Genomic DNA, 20,765 nt, shown 5'->3' on the forward strand with positions numbered 1-20,765 from the left:
ACTGAGACCTTACAGTAAGCGTGTTTGCAATGTAGAAGATACAAAAATAGTAGATTGTAGAGAGGTTTTTCAAGTGCAAGTAAAGTAAAAATCTGGATCAAATATAATTAAAAAAAAAAACGGTCAGCTGCCGTCGGAGTACCGCTCAAATGAAAATATCAGGTTTAATTAAGTTACAAGAAGGAAGAAACAAGAAGTTCAGAAGATGTGAATAATTGAGTGTCATCAGCGTACAGATAATTACGAATGTCAAATCTGCTGATAGTTTGCCCAATAGGAGCTGTGAAGAGAAAAGAGAAAGGACCAACTTTTATTGCTGTTATATTACTTTTTTTGTGGTGGGAGGAACTTGGAAGGTGACCCAATAGTAGCAATTCTAGTATTTTCCCTTTTTTATGCAGTTAACTGTGCGACATAGATAATATAATATTTAAATAGTTTGCCCTTTTAAAGATGAAGTAGTACCAATTGTTAACTTTTTATTTTTTTAGTTTTTTTAATCAACAAATGGAAAAACAGGATTATTTAATCTTTTATATCTTCTTGTGTGTGGGGGGGGTTATAATTTAAAAAATGTAACCTTTTTGGTATTTTTACTCCCCTATGAGACATTGAGGTCACAGAGAGGTTTAAAGAGCAGCTGCCGTTTTAATTTTTATTTCATAAATCAGTAGTACACGTGAAAATAAACAATTTTGTAATATATCTTAGACAGATTTGCTTCTCTCTCTGCTACAATTGATCAGTCATTATCAAAATTCCCAATTTTGAGTTAAAATCTGTATTCAGTGAAGACTTTACTGAGATGGGAGATGGTAGCTGTTACTGATGATATTCTATGTAGATAGAAGAGGGTGGAGGTAGCGGAGCTCGGCCTCTAGCTCCTCCCTCTGCCACAAGCTTCTCCCTCTGCCTCTAGCTCCTCCTTCCTTCCGTCATCATAGGATCTCATCAGTGACAGCTGCCATCTATTATCTCAGTATTGGGAAAGTCTTCACTGATTACAGATTTTACATCAGAATTGGGAATTTTGATAATAACTGATCAATTCTGGCAGAGAAGGAAGCAGATCTCTCTGACAAGATATACTACAAAGTTGCTTATAATAATGTGTTAATTTTTATTTCATAAATCAATAAAAAACTATGGTAGCACTTTAAATACTGTGATCTCTATTGACCAAATATAATATAGCCGATTCCCATAGAACGTTCCTTAAGGTGGCTTTACATGCTACGATATCGCTTAAGCGATCTCGTTGGTTTCACGGAATTTGTGACGCACATCCGGCCGCTTTAGCGATGTCGTTGTGTGTGACACCTATGAGCGATTTTAAATAGTCGCAAAAACGTTCAAAATCGCTCCTCAGTGACATGCCCCCCTCTTCCCAATTATCGTTGCTGCTGCAGTAACGATTTTGTTTGTCGTTCCTGCGGCAGCACACATCGCTATGTGTGACGCCGCTGGAACGACAAACATCTCCTTACCTGCGTCCACCGGAAAAGGAGGAAGGAAGGAGGTGGGCGGCATGTTCCGGCCGCTCATCTCCGCCCCTCCTTTTCTATTGGTCGGCGGTTTAGTGAAGCTACTGTGACGTCGCTGTGACGCCGAACGAACCGCCCCCTTAGAAAGGAGGTTGTTCGCCGGTCACAGCAACGTCGCAGTGCAGGTATGTGCATGTGACGCTGCCGTAGCCATAATGTTCGCTACAGTAGTGATCACCACATATCGGCCGTACGATGGGGGCAGGTGCTATCACGCTCGACATCTCTAGCATCGGCTAGCGATGTTGCAGCGTGTAAAGCGGCCTTTAGTCTATGCTATACACGTCAGACCTGCAAATAATACGTTTGTCAAATTCTGTTGAGTAAGCTATTGTGCATTTAGATGGTTAATTGTGTGTGTTTGAGTGTTCCAATGCTTATTCCCAACTATACACCAAGGAAAAATTTGGCAATCAAATGATGAATCAGCAACATAAAAAAGTAAGCATTACCACATTATATTGTCCCATGTGAACAGGGGCTGTGCTTTCCATATCATGATACTGTATGGAGACAGAACTAATGTATTAACAATCTTTACGTTCCCATCTGTGTTTGTTGTCCATTGTAAACAGGTCAGTAAACCAATGCTGATCGAGTCATATGCAATGGATTGTCACTCATTAATGTGCATTGACTGGATGAAATCTAAAATTCTCCACTAGACTCTGTTCTTTAAGCCCGCTTTACACGCTGCAATATCATTACCGATATCGCTAGCAAGCGTCCCGCCCCCATCGTTTGTGCGACACAGGCAAATCGCTGCCCGTGGCGCACAAAATTGCGAGGACCCATCACATTACTTACCTGCCTAGCGACGTCACTGTGACCGGCGAACCGCCTCCTTTCTAAGGGGGAGGTGCGTTCGGCCTCACAGCGACATCACTAAACGGCCTCCCAATAAAAGCAGAGGGGCGGAGATGAGCGGGACGTAACATCCTGCCCACCTCCTTCCTTCCTCATTGCGGGCGGCCGCAGGTAAGGTGAGTTTCGTCATTCCTGCGGTGTCACACGTAGCGATGTGTGCTGCCACAGGAACGACGAACTACATCGTTACTGCAGCAGCAACGATAATTTGGAAGAGGGGGGATGTCACCGATGAGCGATTTTGAACGGATGTGCGTCACAAATTCCGTGACCCCAACAAGATCGCTTTAGCGATATCGTAGCGTGTAAAGCCACCCTTAGTCTTATATCAAGCCTATTAGAAACCCTATAGGTTCACCATATCTCTGCTAACCAAAGTTTCATAAATAAAGTGTTCCGACAAGCCTACAACCTGCCGTAACCCTCAGTCTGATGCAGCGCCGCACAACCAGCTCTACCCTCACCCACTGTATCCTCACCTATCCCTTGTAGACTGTGAGCCCTCGCGGGCAGGGACTTATATCCTCCTGTACCTGTCTGTGTCTTGTATTGTTTATGATTATTGTACTTGCCCTATTATGTATACCCCTTTCACATGTAAAGCGCCATGGAATTGATGGCGCTATAATAATAAATAATAAGTTGGTAGATCATTAATGGCAAGTTACAAAAACACTGACCTAAGTCATTGAAGGCATAATAAACAGCGCAAAAAATGCTTGGAAATATATGACAAAATCTTGTTTTCTATTTTAGAGTTTTTTGCTTCATTTCTTGTGTTTGTCTAGGTGTGGCCAGGGACTGGTCAGACTACGCACTATGGTGGGAGCAAAAAAATAGCTGGCTACTAAAGACTCACTGGACTCTGGACAAATGTGGAGTACAAGCAAATGCAAAGCTTTTCTTCACCCCGCAGCACAAGGTTTTGCGTCTCCGACTACCAAATATGAAAACTGTAAGACTTAAAGTCAGCTTCTCAGCTCTGGTCTTCAAAGCAGTTACTGAAGTCTGTAGAACACTAAGTAAGTATTAATAAATACATTTTGTGCAAATTCATTTTATAAGAGGGGATATGCTGATTAAATGTGGACGAAGATACTAAAACTCAGGCTAAACTCTACTTTCTTACATTGTATCTGAAATAATAGATATTGCCTTTTAAATTTCACAATAGGGTCCAGTGCCCACGCTGTGTAGTTTTGATGCGTATTTTCAGAAATATGCAGCAAAATCTGCATGTCCTTTGTGAAGTCAGCAAAGTCTATGAGAATTCAGAAGTGCTGTGCCCACGTTGCTTATTTTTCCCTTGCGTATTTGATGCAGATTTGGTGCAGAAAAAAAGAAATGTGCACCAAATACGCAAGGGAAAAATACTCAACGTGGGCACAGCATTTCTGAATTCTCATAGACTTTGCTGGCTTCACAAATCTTAATTTTATAACCTTGGCTAATCTTTATGAGGCATTAACCCATCCACAAATTTCTTGTGGTAATATCTCTTAAATGTTGTGCTCTTGTCTAGCTAATTCCTTTGTTGCTGAAGAACGAGCCTCTGTGCTCTCAAAAATTGCACACATCATTTTTCTAGTTAGCCAATAAAGGTATCACTCCTAGAATACTTTTGTCTTTTTTGGCATAAAATTATTTACATTGATTTTTGTGGCTAAAGCCTGCTTTACACGTTACGATTAAGCATACGACCACTTCCTGGAGTGGGAGGGACATTCGGCGTCACAGCGACGTCACGCGGCAGCCGGCCAATAGAAGCGGAGGGGCGGAGATGAGCGGGACGTAAACATCCCGCCCACCTCCTTTCTTCCGCATTGCCGGCGGGAGCCGCGGAACGCAGGTAGGCTGCTGTTCATCGTTCCCGGGGTGTCACACACTGCGATGTGTGCTGCCTCGGGAACATTGAACAACCTCACGTTCAATTTTTAGGAATTGAACGACGTGCGTGCGATGAATGTTTTAACGTTCAATCGCAATCGCACGTAGGTTTCACACGCTACAATATAACTTACGATGCCGGATGTGCATCACTTACGGCGTGACCCCGCCGACACATCGTAAGATATATTGTAGCGTGTAATGCCCGCTTTACATGGTACTCCAATATCCTTTTTGGGACCTCAAAACTGACAGTGTGTAGTGAGGTCCTGTTCTCCCTGTAGTGGTGTCTGCGGGCAATCAGGATGTTATAATTTAAAGAGGAACCTTCACAGTTTATCAACTGTACACATTCCAGCTATATCTTGAATATACCGTTTATAAGGTCAAAAATTGTGAAAGAGCTTCTTTAATTCTATGTTTGTGCAAATTTGTATCACGATTACGAACAACAGAAGAAATAAAGTTATATTCAGAAATGAATCAGCACAAAATTTTAGACCTTAAAAAAGTATTTTGTCATATGAAAATTAGATAATATACACGTTAGATTCCTTGTGGCAGCTTATTGCTTTTGCAATACTGTTATAAATCAACAAAAGCTAATTCTTCAAAGCTAGGATTGCAATAAAAACTACCGTAGCGTGCAGACAATATAAAATGGCTCATGGTTTCATATAATATTATCTATTGTTTTGCGTGCCAGCTTAAGCTTATGATGAAGGCATATAACCATAGCATAGCAGAGTCTGGCAGATAATATAGATACCCTGGGGGATCAGGAATGCCATTCAGTATAGTATAGTAGCTATAACTCCAGCATTACCATGCATGTCTATGCTTGTTCTATTCCAAGCAATGCAGTCAATTACATGTCCTATGTTCTGCGGAAGATAAATACTCAGCTTTTATTTCTAGTTTCCCAATTGTATGCTCAACCTTAAATGCATACCTCCCAACATTTAAAGATGAGAAAGAGCCACGCCCCCTAACCACACCCATTTTGCAATCTGACACGCCCACATCCAATCCTTTTCAGCACTGCTGATCACATTGTTTAAGGCTGCGTGCCCACAATCAGTATTTGCAGCATTTTGGATGTAGCGTGTTTTTGCTGTGTCCAAAACGCTGCGTTGTACATACAGTACAAGCACAGTGGAGGGATTTCTAGAAATCCCATGCCCACTGTGCTTGTTTTTTCTGCAGCAAACACTGACCTGCGGAGCGTCTTTCCAGACTGCAGCATATCAATTGTTTGCTGCAGTTGCATGCGTCCTCCGTAGGGAGAACACAGCAGGAGACCACAACGCACTGAACCCTGATTGTGGGCACAGGCAGCTGCGTTCTCCTGCGGAGGAGACGTGCAGCCCCGCAGGTCAGGACCCGCTACCTCCAGGACACAGCGAGTCCTGATTGTGGGCACAGGCAGCTGTGGTCTCCTGCGTAGGAGACGAGCAGCCCCGCAGGTCAGGACCCGCTGCCTCCAGGACACAGTGAGTCCTGATCGTGGGCACAGGCATAGGCACATATACGGTACATATTTGAAGACAAATTCCCTAAAATACATATAAACAGACAAATCTATACACAGTCATCTACACTGACATACATAGATATATACATCATACATATACACACATTGGAGGTAATAATATGGGGAAGCCGGCAGCAGCCGCACTCACCTACCCCGATTGTCTCTATCCAGCTCCTCCTCGGCATGTGATCACTTGGCATCACTTTAACAGACCTAGCCACGCACAGTGCACACTGACACCGCTGTGTATGTATCACAAGGGAGGATGGGGGTTTATATACTAATATATAAAACCCCCATCCTCCCTTGTGATACATACATAGCATATATATATATATATATATATATATATATATACACTGTATATCTATACAGTATATACAGCACAGGAGGGGCTGGGGGCTACAGTATACACAGCACAGGAGGGGCTGGGTGCTACAGTATATACAGCACAGGAGGGGCTGGGGGCTACAGTATATACAGCACAGGAGGGGCTGGGGGCTACAGTATATACAGCACAGGAGGGGCTGGGGGCATAGACAGTACTTGGAGGGGCATCCATATTAGGCCTGTTTCAGATGTCAGTGATTCTGGTATGTATGTACTAGTTTTTATACGTACCAGAATCACTGACCTATGCAGACCCATCATAATCAATGGGTCTGCACACACATCAGTGATTTTTCACTGACCGTGTCTCCGTGCGGCGTACATGCATATCCGTGAATACCGCACAGAAACATGTCCAGTTTTTTTCTGGCATGACTGATGTCCCACAGACCACACTATGGTGTGATCTGTGAAACACGTACCAGAAAAACACGGACATTTAAAATAAAAAGCTTTTTCAACTCACCCTTCTCCAGCGATGCTGAGTTCGGCAGCTGCTCTCTGCTTCTTCCTGGCCGGTTCATTATGGCATGCATATTCATTTATGCAGCCAGAGCCAACCCGGAAGTAGCTGCAGAGGTGAGAGAGCGGTGGCTGGATGCTGAATCGCGGGACTCTTCCTCACCACGGGGAGCAGGAGCGGGGGCAGGTGAGTATATGTCCATGTGCAATCACGGCGTACGGATCACGGATCATGGATTGCACATGGACAACCACTGTGTACCGTGAATCACGGAGTATGAAGGACTATATGCGTGTTTAACACGTCAGTGAAGAGCGTCTGTGTTTTTCACTGAGGGGCATACACGTTACTAAGGGGTACACACATTACTGGGGTAAATACACTTTACTGTGGGGCATACAAATTACTGGTAACATAGATATTACTAAGGGGCATATAGCTCTGGTGTTGGGGCTGATACAGCTCTGGGGCACATACAGCTCCGATGGGGGGGATGGGGGCATACAAATTTGGTGTGGGGGCTGGGGGGCACACAGATCTGGTGGGGGGGTGGCTGGAGGCATATAGCTCTGGTGAGGAAGGGGCTGCTGGGGCATGCATATCTGGTGAGGGGGGGCTGGGATACATATCTGGTGGGAGGGGGCTGGAGGCATACAGAGCTGGGGGTTGCTGGGGAGCATATAGATCTGGTGTGGGGGCTGGGGGGCACACAGATCTGGTGGGGGGGGTGGCTGGAGGCATATAGCTCTGGTGAGGAGGGGGCTGCTGGGGCATACAGATCTGGGGAGGGGGGGCTTGGATACATATCTGATGGGAGGGGCCTGGAGGCATACAGAGCTGGGGGGCATATAGATCTGGTGGGGGGGCTGGGGGGCATACAAATCTGGTGTGGGGGCTAAAGGGCATACAGATCTGGTGAGGGGGGGCTGGGGCATACAGCTCTGGGTAGGTGGGGGGTCACATACAGCGTTCCTTGGTGCTGCAGCTCCTTTACCTCCAGTCTCTTCATCTGTGGACAGAGCTCAGCATGTTGCTCGGTAGCTCCGCCCACAGATGAACGTCCATAGACAAGCAGCTCAACTGAGAGCAGTGAGTGCACGCTGAGCTGCATGTGCCGATTTAAAGCACTGGCAGCCAGGGAAATGCTGCTGCCGCCCACCCATAACAGCGGCACCACAGAGCCAGAGCAGTGAAGCAGCGCTCGGCTCTGCTCATGTGCATTAGGAGGGGGAGAAAGTCAGATGGGGAGAGAGCGGGTGAGCGGAGCCACAGGACAAAAGCCTCACGATCGTGACACCGGGACACCCGCTGAAATCCGGTACAGTCCCGCTGTATCCGGGATGGTTGGGAGGTACATCATGTTAGAATGTGTATATAAGAGTCCACTGGTGGTGGCCGCAGCTTATAGGCCCCAAATCTGGTGACAGGTTCCCTTTAAAGTGAACCTGTCAGGTGCAATATGCACTCAGAGCCAGGAGCAGTTCTGGGTGAATATTGCAAATCCCTGCCTAACTGTCCCTGTATACACTAGCATAGATAAAGAGATCATTAGAACAAATATTTTTAAAGATCTTATATCTTATGCTAATGAGCGGGGGACTAGTCACAAGGGCGTTACTTCACTTGGCTAGTCGGCTCACATAGCATGTTAGCATGTTATTACGCCCCTGTGTGAGTACTAACACGCTATGTGAGCCGACTAGCCAAGTGAAGTAACGCCCTTGGGACTAGTCCCCGCGCTAATTAGCATAAGATATAAGCTCTTTAAAAATACTTTTTCTATAGATGCCTTTATCTATGCTAGTGTATACAGGGACCGTTAGGCAGGGAATAGCAATATACACCCAGAACTGCTTCTGTGCATATTGCACCTGATAGGTTCCCTTTAAAGGGAACCTGTCAGCAGAAATTTAGCAAAAAAAATAAGATTCCCCTCTGCAGCTCCTGGGCTGCATTCTGGAAAGGTTCCTGTTGCTATTGTGCCCCCTTTGAGACCTAAAAAAATACTTTATGAAGTCTTACCTTTTTGTATGCAAATCTGTTTTTATGGTCACGGGGGCGGGCTGTCTGGCGTCCGTTATTCCCCCTCCTGCCGCTGTACGCCGTCCCCCATTGCTCATTTCCATACATGAGGACGCCTTCCTCATGTAACTGTCCTCCCGAAGTTTTGCGCATGCCCAGTGCCACTCTCGCGGGACTGAGCACTGTTCAGAGTGTGAAAAGGGAGCCAGCACGATCTGAAAATGGCATGCATCATATAAAAAGTGCAAATTCACAGATTTATTCCAACTGTACTGTAATATAAATGAGATTTTTAGCAAATAATTGATCAATTCTTTGAGCCACCCCTGCCAATGTCACGGCAAATCTCAATAGGGGGGTCCTACTCTATATTCTGTATTTCATGTGCCATGCGGCCTCCTAGATAAAGTTAAAAGCAGAACCATAATGGAGCACACATACCTGTAACCTGTATATAGCCGCTTCTATGTTGCAAAAGAGGCAATTGTGGATAGAGGCCAGCCCAGGTCCCAGCATGTGGAGCAAGCTCTACACATACCAGGACTATATCAGAACTGACCCTCCCAGTGCCAGAGAGCAACCATTGATAAAGGCGGACCAGCAGGGCCGGCGTCAGCACCCGGCAAACCCGGGCAAATGCCGGGGCCCTGGAGAGCCGGGGGGGCCCACTCGGCCTCGTCAGTTCTCCTGTCCCTTGGCCGGGGCCCACTCGCCTTTACAGTTCTGCGGTCCCTGGCCGAGTTCCGGGGACCGCAGTCCTCGCCAGCAATCTGCGGCGCCGTCACTTTAAGGCGCGCAGACATCCTCGTTTGAATTTCACCTGTGGGCGGAGCTACCGCCTTCTCAGTCCCACAGATGAAGGAGGCGAGCTTCTGTCCGGCGCTGTGTGGGCCCCCTCTCCACCGTGACCTAATCGGGTAAGTGCCCTCCCCGCCTCCCCATTATAGGCCCCGGTGAGCTGCTTCTACCGCCTGGATGTATGCCCTGGCCCCTGCCAATGCCCCCACCCGCCGATTCCGCGGGTGTGGGCCCCGCCGAGCCGCGGGTGCTGGCCCCGCCGAGCCGCGGGTGTGGGCCCTGCCGAGCCGCGGGTGCTGCCAGTGCCGCGGGTGTGGGCCCTGCCGAGCCGCGGGTGTGGGCCCTGCCGAGCCGCGGGTGCTGCCAGTGCCGCGGGTGCTGTACCCGCCAAGCCGCGGGTGTGGGCCCCACAGAGCAGCAGAGTTGTGTGCATTTGTCTGAATATAGCAGAGTTGTATGTGTTTGTCTGAATGTAGCAGAGTTGTATGTGTTTGTATGTAGCAGAGTTGTATGTGTTTGTATGTAGCAGAGTTGTGTGTGTTTGTCTGAATGTAGCAGAGTTGTGTGTGTTTGTCTGTATGTAGCAGAGTTGTATGTGTTTGTCTGTATGTAGCAGAGTTGTATGTGTTTGTCTGTATGTAGCAGAGTTGTATGTGTTTGTCTGTATGTAGCAGAGTTGTATGTGTTTGTATGTAGCAGAGTTGTATGTGTTTGTATGTAGCAGAGTTGTATGTGTTTGTATGTAGCAGAGTTGTGTGTGTTTGTCTGTATGTAGCAGAGTTGTATGTGTTTGTCTGTATGTAGCAGAGTTGTATGTGTTTGTATGTAGCAGAGTTGTGTGTGTTTGTCTGTATGTAGCAGAGTTGTATGTGTTTGTCTGTATGTAGCAGAGTTGTATGTGTTTGTATGTAGCAGAGTTGTGTGTGTTTGTCTGTATGTAGCAGAGTTGTATGTGTTTGTCTGTATGTAGCAGAGTTGTATGTGTTTGTCTGTATGTAGCAGAGTTGTATGTGTTTGTCTGTATGTAGCAGAGTTGTATGTGTTTGTCTGTATGTAGCAGAGTTGTATGTGTTTGTCTGTATGTAGCAGAGTTGTATGTGTTTGTCTGTATGTAGCAGAGTTGTATGTGTTTGTATGTAGCAGAGTTGTATGTGTTTGTCTGTATGTAGCAGAGTTGTATGTGTTTGTCTGTATGTAGCAGAGTTGTATGTGTTTGTCTGTATGTAGCAGAGTTGTATGTGTTTGTCTGTATGTAGCAGAGTTGTATGTGTTTGTCTGTATGTAGCAGAGTTGTATGTGTTTGTCTGTATGTAGCAGAGTTGTATGTGTTTGTCTGTATGTAGCAGAGTTGTATGTGTTTGTCTGTATGTAGCAGAGTTGTATGTGTTTGTATGTAGCAGAGTTGTATGTGTTTGTATGTAGCAGAGTTGTATGTGTTTGTCTGTATGTAGCAGAGTTGTATGTGTTTGTCTGTATGTAGCAGAGTTGTGTGTGTTTGTCTGTATGTAGCAGAGTTGTATGTGTTTGTCTGTATGTAGCAGAGTTGTATGTGTTTGTCTGTATGTAGCAGAGTTGTATGTGTTTGTATGTAGCAGAGTTGTATGTGTTTGTATGTAGCAGAGTTGTATGTGTTTGTCTGTATGTAGCAGAGTTGTATGTGTTTGTCTGTATGTAGCAAAGTTGTGTTTGTCTGAATGTAGCAGAGTTGTGTGCATTTGTCTGAATGTAGCAGAGTTGTATGTGTTTGTATGTAGCAGAGTTGTATGTGTTTGTATGTAGCAGAGTTGTGTGTGTTTGTCTGTATGTAGCAGAGTTGTGTGTGTGTGTGTCTGTCTGTATGCAGCAGACTTGTGTGTGTGTGTGTGTGTCTGTAAGTGTATATGACTGTATATATTTGTCTGTTTATATGTATTTTTGTGAGTTTGTCTTTAAATATGTATATGTTCGTATCGGTGTCTGTGTGTGGATGGGGCCCACTGGGACTCTTCCGCCCGGGGCCCACAAAAACCTGGAGCCGGCCCTGCGGACCAGATCCAAGTATGGTGCTTAATTAGCAATGCCTGTGGAAAGGGTGAGGCAACTGAATGTGTACAGCTACCAACAGGAGGAATATATTGCAAACCAAGATCAGGCGTGCATAGCATGGTGGTGACCAGCCACCAGACATTTGTAGCATAACTACAACCAAACAGAGAGAGAGGGGAGCCAGCACGATCTGAAAATGGCATGCATCATATAAAAAGTGCAAATTCACAGATTTATTCCAACTGTACTGTAATATAAATGAGATTTTTAGCAAATAATTGATCAAAGACCAGGTGAGTGCTGCTAAGAGCAGTTCTACTATTCATATGTGAGGCCGTATGGCACATTTTATAAAAATATTTTAGTGTAGGACTTCCCCAAATGAGATTTGCCGTGACGTGGCGAGGCAGCTCAAGAAATTGCAATTTTTTGCCAAAAATCTCAAAATTTTTATAATAAGTACAGTTTGGAATGTTTAGTGCTGAAGTGCACATTTGGTGCTGGCTTTTTGTTTTTTCTTCACTATTCAAAGTGTGAACGCTTTTGAGGTGATTGCGCAGGCGCGAGATTATGGGCGGCGCAGTGATTGTCATCAGCAGCATCATCCAAGTACCCGCCCATAATCTCGTGCCTGCGCTTCTCACTCTGCCTCCACCGTTATGCGCAAGCGCTGGCCATATGAACCACGTTACCTATTACCGCAGGCGCAAGATTATGGGCGGCGCTGTGATTGTCATCAGCAAAGTCATCCAAGTACCCGCCCATAATCTCGTGCAAGCGGTACTAGGTAACATGGTTCATATGGCCAGCGCTTGCGCATAACAGTGGAGTCAGAGGGAAAAGTGCGGGCACGAGATTATGGGCGAGTACTTGGATGACGCTGCTGATGACAATCACTGCGCTGCCCATAATCTCGTGCCCACGGTAATAGGTAATATGGTTCATATGGCCAGCGCTTGCGCATAACAGTGGAGTCAGAGGGAAAAGTGCGGGCACGAGATTATGGGCGGGTACTTGGATTACGCTGCTGATGACAATCACTGCGTCGCCCATAATCTCGCACCTGCGCAATCACCTCAAAAGTGTTCACACTTTGCACAGTGCTCAGTCCCGCGAGAGTGGCACTGGGCATGCGCAAAACTTCGGGAGGACAGTTACATGAGAAAGGCGTCCTCATGTATGTAAATGAGCAATGGGGGATGGCGTACAGCGGCAGAAGGGGGAATAACGGACGCCAGACAGCCCGCCCCCGTGACCATAAAAAACATTTGCATACAAAAAGGTAAGGCTTTATAAAGTACTTTTTTAGGTTTCAAAGGGGGCACAATAGCAACAGGAACCTTTCTAGAATGCAGCCCAGGAGCTGCAGAGGGGGAATCTTTTAGTTTTATTGCGAAATTTCTGCTGACAGGTTCCCTTTAACTGGTAGGGGAGCCAGGATAAAGCAGAGCTGAACCTGTTGGACAACTAGGACCCAGCAGCTCCACAGGCAGGAGACCACTGATCGGTAAGCTAATAGAAGTCTGCAGATGTAACTCTGCATAGGTTATTGCTATTGTCAGTGCTATCTGCAGGAGAGAGAAGTGTTGGTCGCACTTTCTCCTCAGTTTCCTGATTCCCCGTGTGTCTGCAGCAGTGAGAAGCCACACACGGGGGAATCAGAGAGAACAGCTGCAGGGAAGCGCAGGCACCGGGGCTGGGGATGTCCGCTCTGGGGGAGGGGGGGTCGGCTCTGGTGCAGGGGATCCGCTCCGGGGCTGGAGATGTCCGCTCTGGGGGAGGGGGGGTCGGCTCTGGTGCAGGAGATCCGCTCCGGGGCTGGAGATGTCCGCTCTGGGGGAGGGGGGGTCGGCTCTGGTGCAGGGGATCCGCTCCGGGGCTGGAGATGTCCGCTCTGGGGGAGGGGGGGTCGGCTCTGGTGCAGGGGATCCGCTCCGGGGCTGGAGATGTCCGCTCTGGGGGAGGGGGGGTCGGCTCTTGTGCAGGGGATCCGCTCCGGGGCTGGGGATGTCCGCTCTGGGGGAGGGGGGGTCGGCTCTGCTGCAGGGGATCCGCTCCGGGGCTGGGGATGTCGGCTCTGCTGCAGGGGGTGATTCATACCTCAGCAGCAGTCACAGGAGTTTCAAGGTGCGCGCTCGGCTCTGTAATGAATAGAAGGGAGAAACAGCGAGGCGGGGCTACAGTGGGTGGGTGGAGCCACGGGATACACAGGCTCACGGGCGGGACTCGGGATCAAAGGCTCAAAAGCGTGAGAGTCCCGCTGTATCCGGGACGGTTGGGAGGTATGTTAAATGAGACATGAGAGGCAACTGTACTGCAAGTAAAAAAGATGTCAGTGACTGAAATAGGATAGCAGCTGGAAATGCATAAAATTAAAATTATTGGGATATGATAAAAATTATTAATTACTACAGTGTGGTAGGTTTTAAAAAATCATCTAAAAATATCTATAGTAAATATCATCAGTATAAATGTGTCTCAAAAAGACCCTCATGGATAGTAAGAAAGACCCCTCAACCAATGGGGGTCAAAGCAACATGAAAGAAAACTGCTACAGGGGGGAAGTCACATGCGACAAAACGCGCGTCGGGAACAGAGGCACATGAGATTATTTGCCTACTACCAGCTAACACCTTTATACCCTGTACCTGATTACTGCCATTGCAACCACTGTTGGTCTGTAATAAGTATCATATATTCTATTCACACATATTTGATAACTATTGTGCTTATTATTTCACTATAACATTAATTCATGGCCCTTAATAAACCAATTTTTTGTCCTATATCCTGGTTTCAGACATTACCTTACTTATATACATTGGCTATCTTTTGGTAATTTGTCACTTGTACGGTCCTTTATTTTCATAGCCTGTGCTGCCTTCTCATAAGGAAACCCTGTCTGTTAATGCACTTTATATATTAAAACTACTGTAAAGGAGAATATATTTAATCTAGTTAATAAAATATTTTCTTTTTAATAAAAAAAATTACAGTTTTTTCATGTTGCTTTGACCCCCATTGGTTGAGGGTTCCTTCTCGCTATCCATAAGGGTCTCTGAGACACTCAGTGTGTTAGGTTTTGTATATATCTTGTCTTGCCCTCTATATCCCATCAAAGTCATACATTTGTAACATTTCTCATTATTTAGGTATGACAGAAGGATGTACGTTCAAGCACACCTAGGAACCATGTAGCATGGCCTTAGGGAGTAGGACATCACATAATCCAAGAGGAGAACATTGTGTTAAGCGGGCTTTACACGCTACAACATATCTATCGATGTGTCGGTGGGGCCACGTCGTAAGTGACGCACATCCGGCATCGTTATTGGTGTTGTAGCGTGTGACAGCTACGTGCGATTGCGATTGAATGTAAAATCGTTCATCGCATACACGTCGTTCATTTGCTAAAAATTGCACGTCGGGTTGTTCAATGTTCCCGAGGCAGCACACATCGCAGTGTGTGACACCCCGGGAACGATGAACAGATCTTACCTGCATCTCGCCGGCTATGCGGAAGGAAGGAGGTGGGCGGGATGTTTACGTCCAGCTCATCTTCGCCCCTCCGCTTCAATTGGCCGGCCGCATTGTGACGTCGCTGTGACGCCGAACGTCCCTCCCACTCCAGGAAGTGGATGTTCGCCGCCCACATCGAGGTCGTATGGAAGGGTAAGTACACGTGACGGCAATTAATCGTTTGTGCGACACGGTCAACAAATTGAACGTATCGCACATACGATGGGGGCGGGACACATCGCATACGATATCGTATGCTTAATCGTAAGGTGTAAAGCAGGCTTTAGGATTAAATTTGGTTTTCTAGCAATATTCAGTAGTACTAATTTTGATGAAGTAGTAAATGCCACCCCAGCTTAGTTAAAGGTTAGGAATTGAGTATTTTAAGGGGAAAAAAGCCAATCAGTGCCCATGCACTTTACAGGGTATAGAGACCCCTTCATATCGATTGATCAGTCAATAAACCCAGTAGTCACATTCTTTCCCTCATTATCTTACTCCATGTTCACTATGACCACCAGTTAAAAGTGTTAATTATTGAGCTTATTAAACTGTTTTTGTCATCTTAGATATTAGAAGACCTGAAGAACTTTCTTTGTTAAAACCTTTGGAAGATTTTGTGAAGAAGAAAAAGAAAAAAGATGTCAAGGAAACAATGCTGGAAGAAGTTATAAACTTAGACTGTCCAACAAGTAACTCCGGATCATTAGGTAATGACAATGAACATTTCAACATCATCATAATCAATCTCTGTAAAGAAATTGGGTTTGTAGCTATGTCCTGTAAGATAATATGTATTCTACATTGTATTAAAGGGAAACTGTCATATAAAAAACCAAACCACTATTAATCTACAGATATGGTGTTAATCTGCAGGTTTATAGCGTTCTGACATAGTGCAGCGGCCATACTGTGAGCCACAGTGCCGGAAGAAAATGACATTTATTCCTCCTGGCAGCCTCCAGCTTTCAGTCATAGAGGTGCGGCCAATGACATGCCATCCCATCTGGTTTACACTTATTGGGATAAAACAAAACACATCTAGGCTATACAATGGTTAAAGATGAGAGATATGTAGTGTTGCATCAGATGACATGGCCTCCACAATTACCTGACCTTAACCTAATTGGGATGATTGGAAATGAGTTGGACAGAGGCTGAATTCAAAGCCACCAACAGTTCCTCAGCACCTCTGGGTGGGTCTTCTAGGCTGTTGGAAAGTAATTCCAGTTGACTACCTAATGATGCTACTTAAAGGGAACCTGTGAGGTGCAATATGCACCTAGAACCACGAGCAGTTCTGGGTGCATCTTACTAATCCCTAACTCTCCCTGTATACACTAGCGTAGATAAAAAGATCTTTAGAAAAAGTATTTCTAAAGATCTTTTATCGTATGCTAATGAGCTCGGGGACTAGTCCCCTGGGCGTTAGTTCCCCTGGCTAGTCGGCTCCATTAGCATGTTAGTACGCCCCTGTGGGTGTACCAACATGCTATTGAATGTGCAGCGTCAGAGGATGATCACACTCACCTCTCCACCGCCAGCGCATCTGACGCGGGGTGTATGCGTCCTGGCTTCAAACTGAAGTAGTGCGCATGACCCAAACTTAGGGGTCATGCGCATTGAGCCAAAATCCAGCGTCTGACGCTATGGCGGCGGAGAGGTGAGTGAGATCATCCTGTGACGCTGCGTATTCATTAGCATGTTATAACACCCACAGGGGCGTACTAACATGCTAATGAGGGTGACTAGCAAGGGAAACAACGCCCTTGGGGCTAGTGCCCTCGCTCATTAGCATACGATAAAAGTTCTTTAGAAATGCTTTTTCTAAAGATCTCTTTATCTATGCTAGTGTATACAGGGATGGTTAGGCAGGGATTAGCAATATGCACCAGAACTGCTCGTGGTTCTGGGTGCATAGTGCACCTGACAGGTTCCCTTGAAACGAATGCCAACGAAATGTAAAGCTGCGATCAAAGTAAAAGAAGGGTTCTTTGAGGCATCTAAGATTTAACATATATTCTTCATTGTACAAAGGTTATGAAAAAATTATAATGTAAAAGAAACACCCATTAATTAAAATTGGTCAAGACATTAAGCCAACTAATAAATAATAATAATAATAAACAAATTCAAGTTTAAATCTTTTACTAATCATTTAAACATGAAGTATGGTATTCTACTAGATGTCTTTAGTTTATAGTCTACACTTTAAGTTTTTATTTCAGGTATAAATATATATACGGTGGAACCTTGGTTTACATGCATAATCTGTTCTGGGAGTGTGCTTGTAAACCAAGTTACTCGTCTAGCAAAGCTAATTTTCCCATAGGAAATAATGTAAGCTCGCACAATTCGTTCCACAACTTGTTAAATTGTCCCATATTGTGCCATTCCACACACGCACAAACACGCACACACACGCACAGACACACATATTATGCTCACTTTACCTTCCATTCAATTGCTGGCCTCATGGTTCCTGTAATTCGCCTGTACAGGATGTGTGACGGGTAACCATCACGACTGATGCTGGAGCTTCCACTGCCAGAGCGCTGACGTCAAAGCAGGAGCCGCTTGCCTCTGATTGGCCAGCGCGCTGCCTTTGAGTAGCGGCTGACAGCGGAAGGTCCTCCAATCTTCCATCGTTGCAATGGTTACCCGATACACATCCTGTACGGGCGAACTACAAGAACCATGAGGCCGGTAATGGAACGGAAGGTAAGGTGAGCATAATATGTGTTTGTGCGTGCGTGTTTGTGTGTCTTTGTGAGGACTGCAAGAGCGGTTCAGAGTGCAGTTAAAGTACGGAACCAGAAGTGTGTGCGGTGAGTACAGCAAAGCTTGCTCGTAAACTGAGTTACAAATTTACAGCAAGCTCTGCTTGTATAGCAAATGCTCGCAAACTGGGTTACTCATAAATCGAGGTTCCACTGTATATACTAAATATATATTTATTTGAGTAAATCTGTTCTGATGGCTGACTAACTTCTCGTTCCTTAGGTAGTCCTGGATTATACAGCAAGACAATGACACCCATGTATGATCCTGTCAATGGTACCCCTGCCTCTTCCACAATCACATGGTTTAATGATAGTCCACTAGCCGATCAAAACTGCAATATCTTAGCTCATAGTCAGCCAATCTCATCTCCAGAAATCCTCACTCACTTGCATCAGCCCAGGACATTGATTGATAAGGCACGACTTAATACAGGGTAAGTGTCCAGCCATCATACGCAAATTTTACTGAATATACATTTGGAGGGGTAGTTTAGCTTACTTGATTTTTATACATGATCTGCTTAATATGGTTTACACGACTTTTAGGTTATTCCCTTTTGCAAGATCCTATCCTAATATATAGTAGGTGTAATAGTAAAGGGGGCTTTACACGCTACGACATCGCTAATGCGAACTCGTTGGGGTCACGGAATTGGTGACGCACATCTGGCCGCATTAGCGATGCCGTTGCGTGTGACACCTATGAGCGATTTTGCATCGTTGCAAAAACGTGCAAAATCGCTCATCAGTGACATGGGGGTCCATTCTCAAAAATCGTTACTGCAGCAGTAACGAGGTTGTTCCTCGTTCCTGCGGCAGCACACATCGCTCCGTGTGACACCGCAGGAACGAGGAAGCTCTCCTTACCTGCCTCCCGGCCGCTATGCGGAAGGAAGGAGGTAGGCGGGATGTTACGTCCCGCTCAGCTCCGCCCCTCTGCTGCTATTGGGCGGCCGCTCAGTGACGTCGCTGTGACGCCGCACGGACCGCCCCCTTAGAAAGTAGGCGGTTCGCCGGTCACAGTGTGACGCCCTGGGCAAGCCAGGGGTCACAGGTCATCACACTACCACGCCCTACACCCCAGTTAGGAACATCACAGCTAACCAAAATCCTTGTTGCCTTCCTCCAGGGGCTGATGTTCACACCAGGGGGTGGGCCAGGCGGTTGGCTCCACCCACCGAGGAGTTCACAGCCCTGGAGGCGGGAGGAACCAGGCAGATAGGGGTTGGACAAGAAGGAGTAAACAGTGAAGTGAAAGTGAAGTAGTAGTGGAGCAAAGAAGAAACGAGTAAAAGTGAGAGTAGAAAAGCCTGAAGTTGGTCCAGCTGTGTGCAGGACAGAGTCAGCAAGGTCAGCAACGGCGGTGATTGTCCGGAGGGGTGACCGTTTGGAAGTTCCTGGAAGGACCGCGGACGGGTGGTGGCCCGGCGGTCTGGAGCAGTGTACAAAGGACAGTCAGCACCAGGGCAGGGGCCTCTCGGACCCCGGCAAGGCTAGGAGTCGCCATAATTTGCCAAATCCATCAGTGAAGGGGACGTCTGTCTCCCAACAACCAAGTCCCGATTGAAGGCAACAGCCCAACCATTACAGTAGAGACACCGCCACCGCCAGGGCACCAGTTTCTAAGGGCCAGCGCCTGCGCCTGCGCCTAAGTAGAGCTCCTCCGGTCCAGCTTGAAGCCGGGGAGCGGGTTACCGGTGGGAACCCATCGAGACCATCAACAACATTAGGTGCAGGAAAAGGGACATCACCGTCACCTACTGGGGAAAGCAAGTGCAGCCGTCCATGGGAACCGTCTTTCCAGCCGTGTGTTTTACCGAGAACTGTGTCAACGTCTCAGGCTGAGTGAGTACCACAGTGCCGCAAGGCACAGCGCTGCCCCCGCGTCCCTGCGCCCACCAAGCCCTGCATCTACCCACCTCAACACTGGGCCCCGGGATCACCAACCCCTACCCACGGAGGGGCAACACAACAACTTGCTGCTTCACACCATCACTCCCGGGATCCCCACACCGAGCAGCGGTGGTGCTAACAGATCACCACAACCGTGGGTGGCGTCACGGATAATAGACTATATCCCAAAACCCAATCCCCTTTCACTCATGGGCGAGGAGCGCCGCTCGAGAACCCCCGGGATCCGGCCCACTGCTCGAGCCACCACTGAGCAGCAGCAGCCGGACCCGAGCAGAGGGGTGAGCACAGTGCTGACACCCTCCTCCCTGCCCGCGACAACAGCGACGTCGCCGGGCAGGTAAGTATGTGTGACGGGTCTGGGCGATGTTGTGCGATTTGCCCGTGTCGCGCAACAGATGGGGGCGGGTACCCACACTAGCGATATCAGGACCGATATCGCAGTGTGTAAAGCCCGCTTAATGATATTAAAAAATACCTCCAAATAGAAATGTAGTATAATACTCCTGATATAGCCATGTCTCTTACCTCATGTGCAGGACATTGCAGTTTAGGTATCCATAGTTACATCCACATAGTGACAGTTAGCTGCTTGTGATTGTAACCATAGATACCTAAGTTGCAATGCCCTGCACATATGGCTATATCAGGAAAACTATACTACAGTTTAAATTAGAGGTATTTGCTGATATTTGTTATTATTATTATTATTATTATTATTATTATTATTATTACATCTACTACATATTGGGAAAGGGTCTTGGAGATGGAAATACCCTTTAAGGCCAATAGTGCATCTAAAAAGAAAATGTTTAATGAACATAAGTAGAGTGGTGAGGGGTGATAGTCGTGGATGAGGTTTTTTTCCTGACACTCCGGCACACTACATGATGAGCTTGGTCCTGACTTGATGTGTGGACTTGTGTAATGTAGGCCTTACAATCATGAAGGCCACATGTTTCTGATGGCTTTTACTGACGAGAACCAGCTGTTGACTCATTACAACAAGCAGACCACTAGTG

General features: G+C 46.5%; 1 protein-coding gene across 2 annotated transcripts in view; it reads left to right on the top strand.

The window, feature by feature from the left end:
• Window positions 1–20,765, top strand: part of FERMT1 (FERM domain containing kindlin 1) — a 107,359-nt gene that overhangs the window by 26,797 nt on the left and 59,797 nt on the right. For both annotated transcript variants that reach the window (XM_075339310.1, XM_075339311.1), the window contains exons 3-5: window positions 3,200–3,433; window positions 15,619–15,759; window positions 18,053–18,266. In XM_075339310.1, coding sequence (XP_075195425.1) covers window positions 3,200–3,433; window positions 15,619–15,759; window positions 18,053–18,266 — 589 coding nt within the window. The remainder of the gene's footprint in view (window positions 1–3,199; window positions 3,434–15,618; window positions 15,760–18,052; window positions 18,267–20,765) is intronic.

The sequence above is a fragment of the Anomaloglossus baeobatrachus genome, chromosome 3 (genome assembly GCF_048569485.1).
Source record: "Anomaloglossus baeobatrachus isolate aAnoBae1 chromosome 3, aAnoBae1.hap1, whole genome shotgun sequence".
Lineage (NCBI taxonomy): Eukaryota > Metazoa > Chordata > Amphibia > Anura > Aromobatidae > Anomaloglossus > Anomaloglossus baeobatrachus.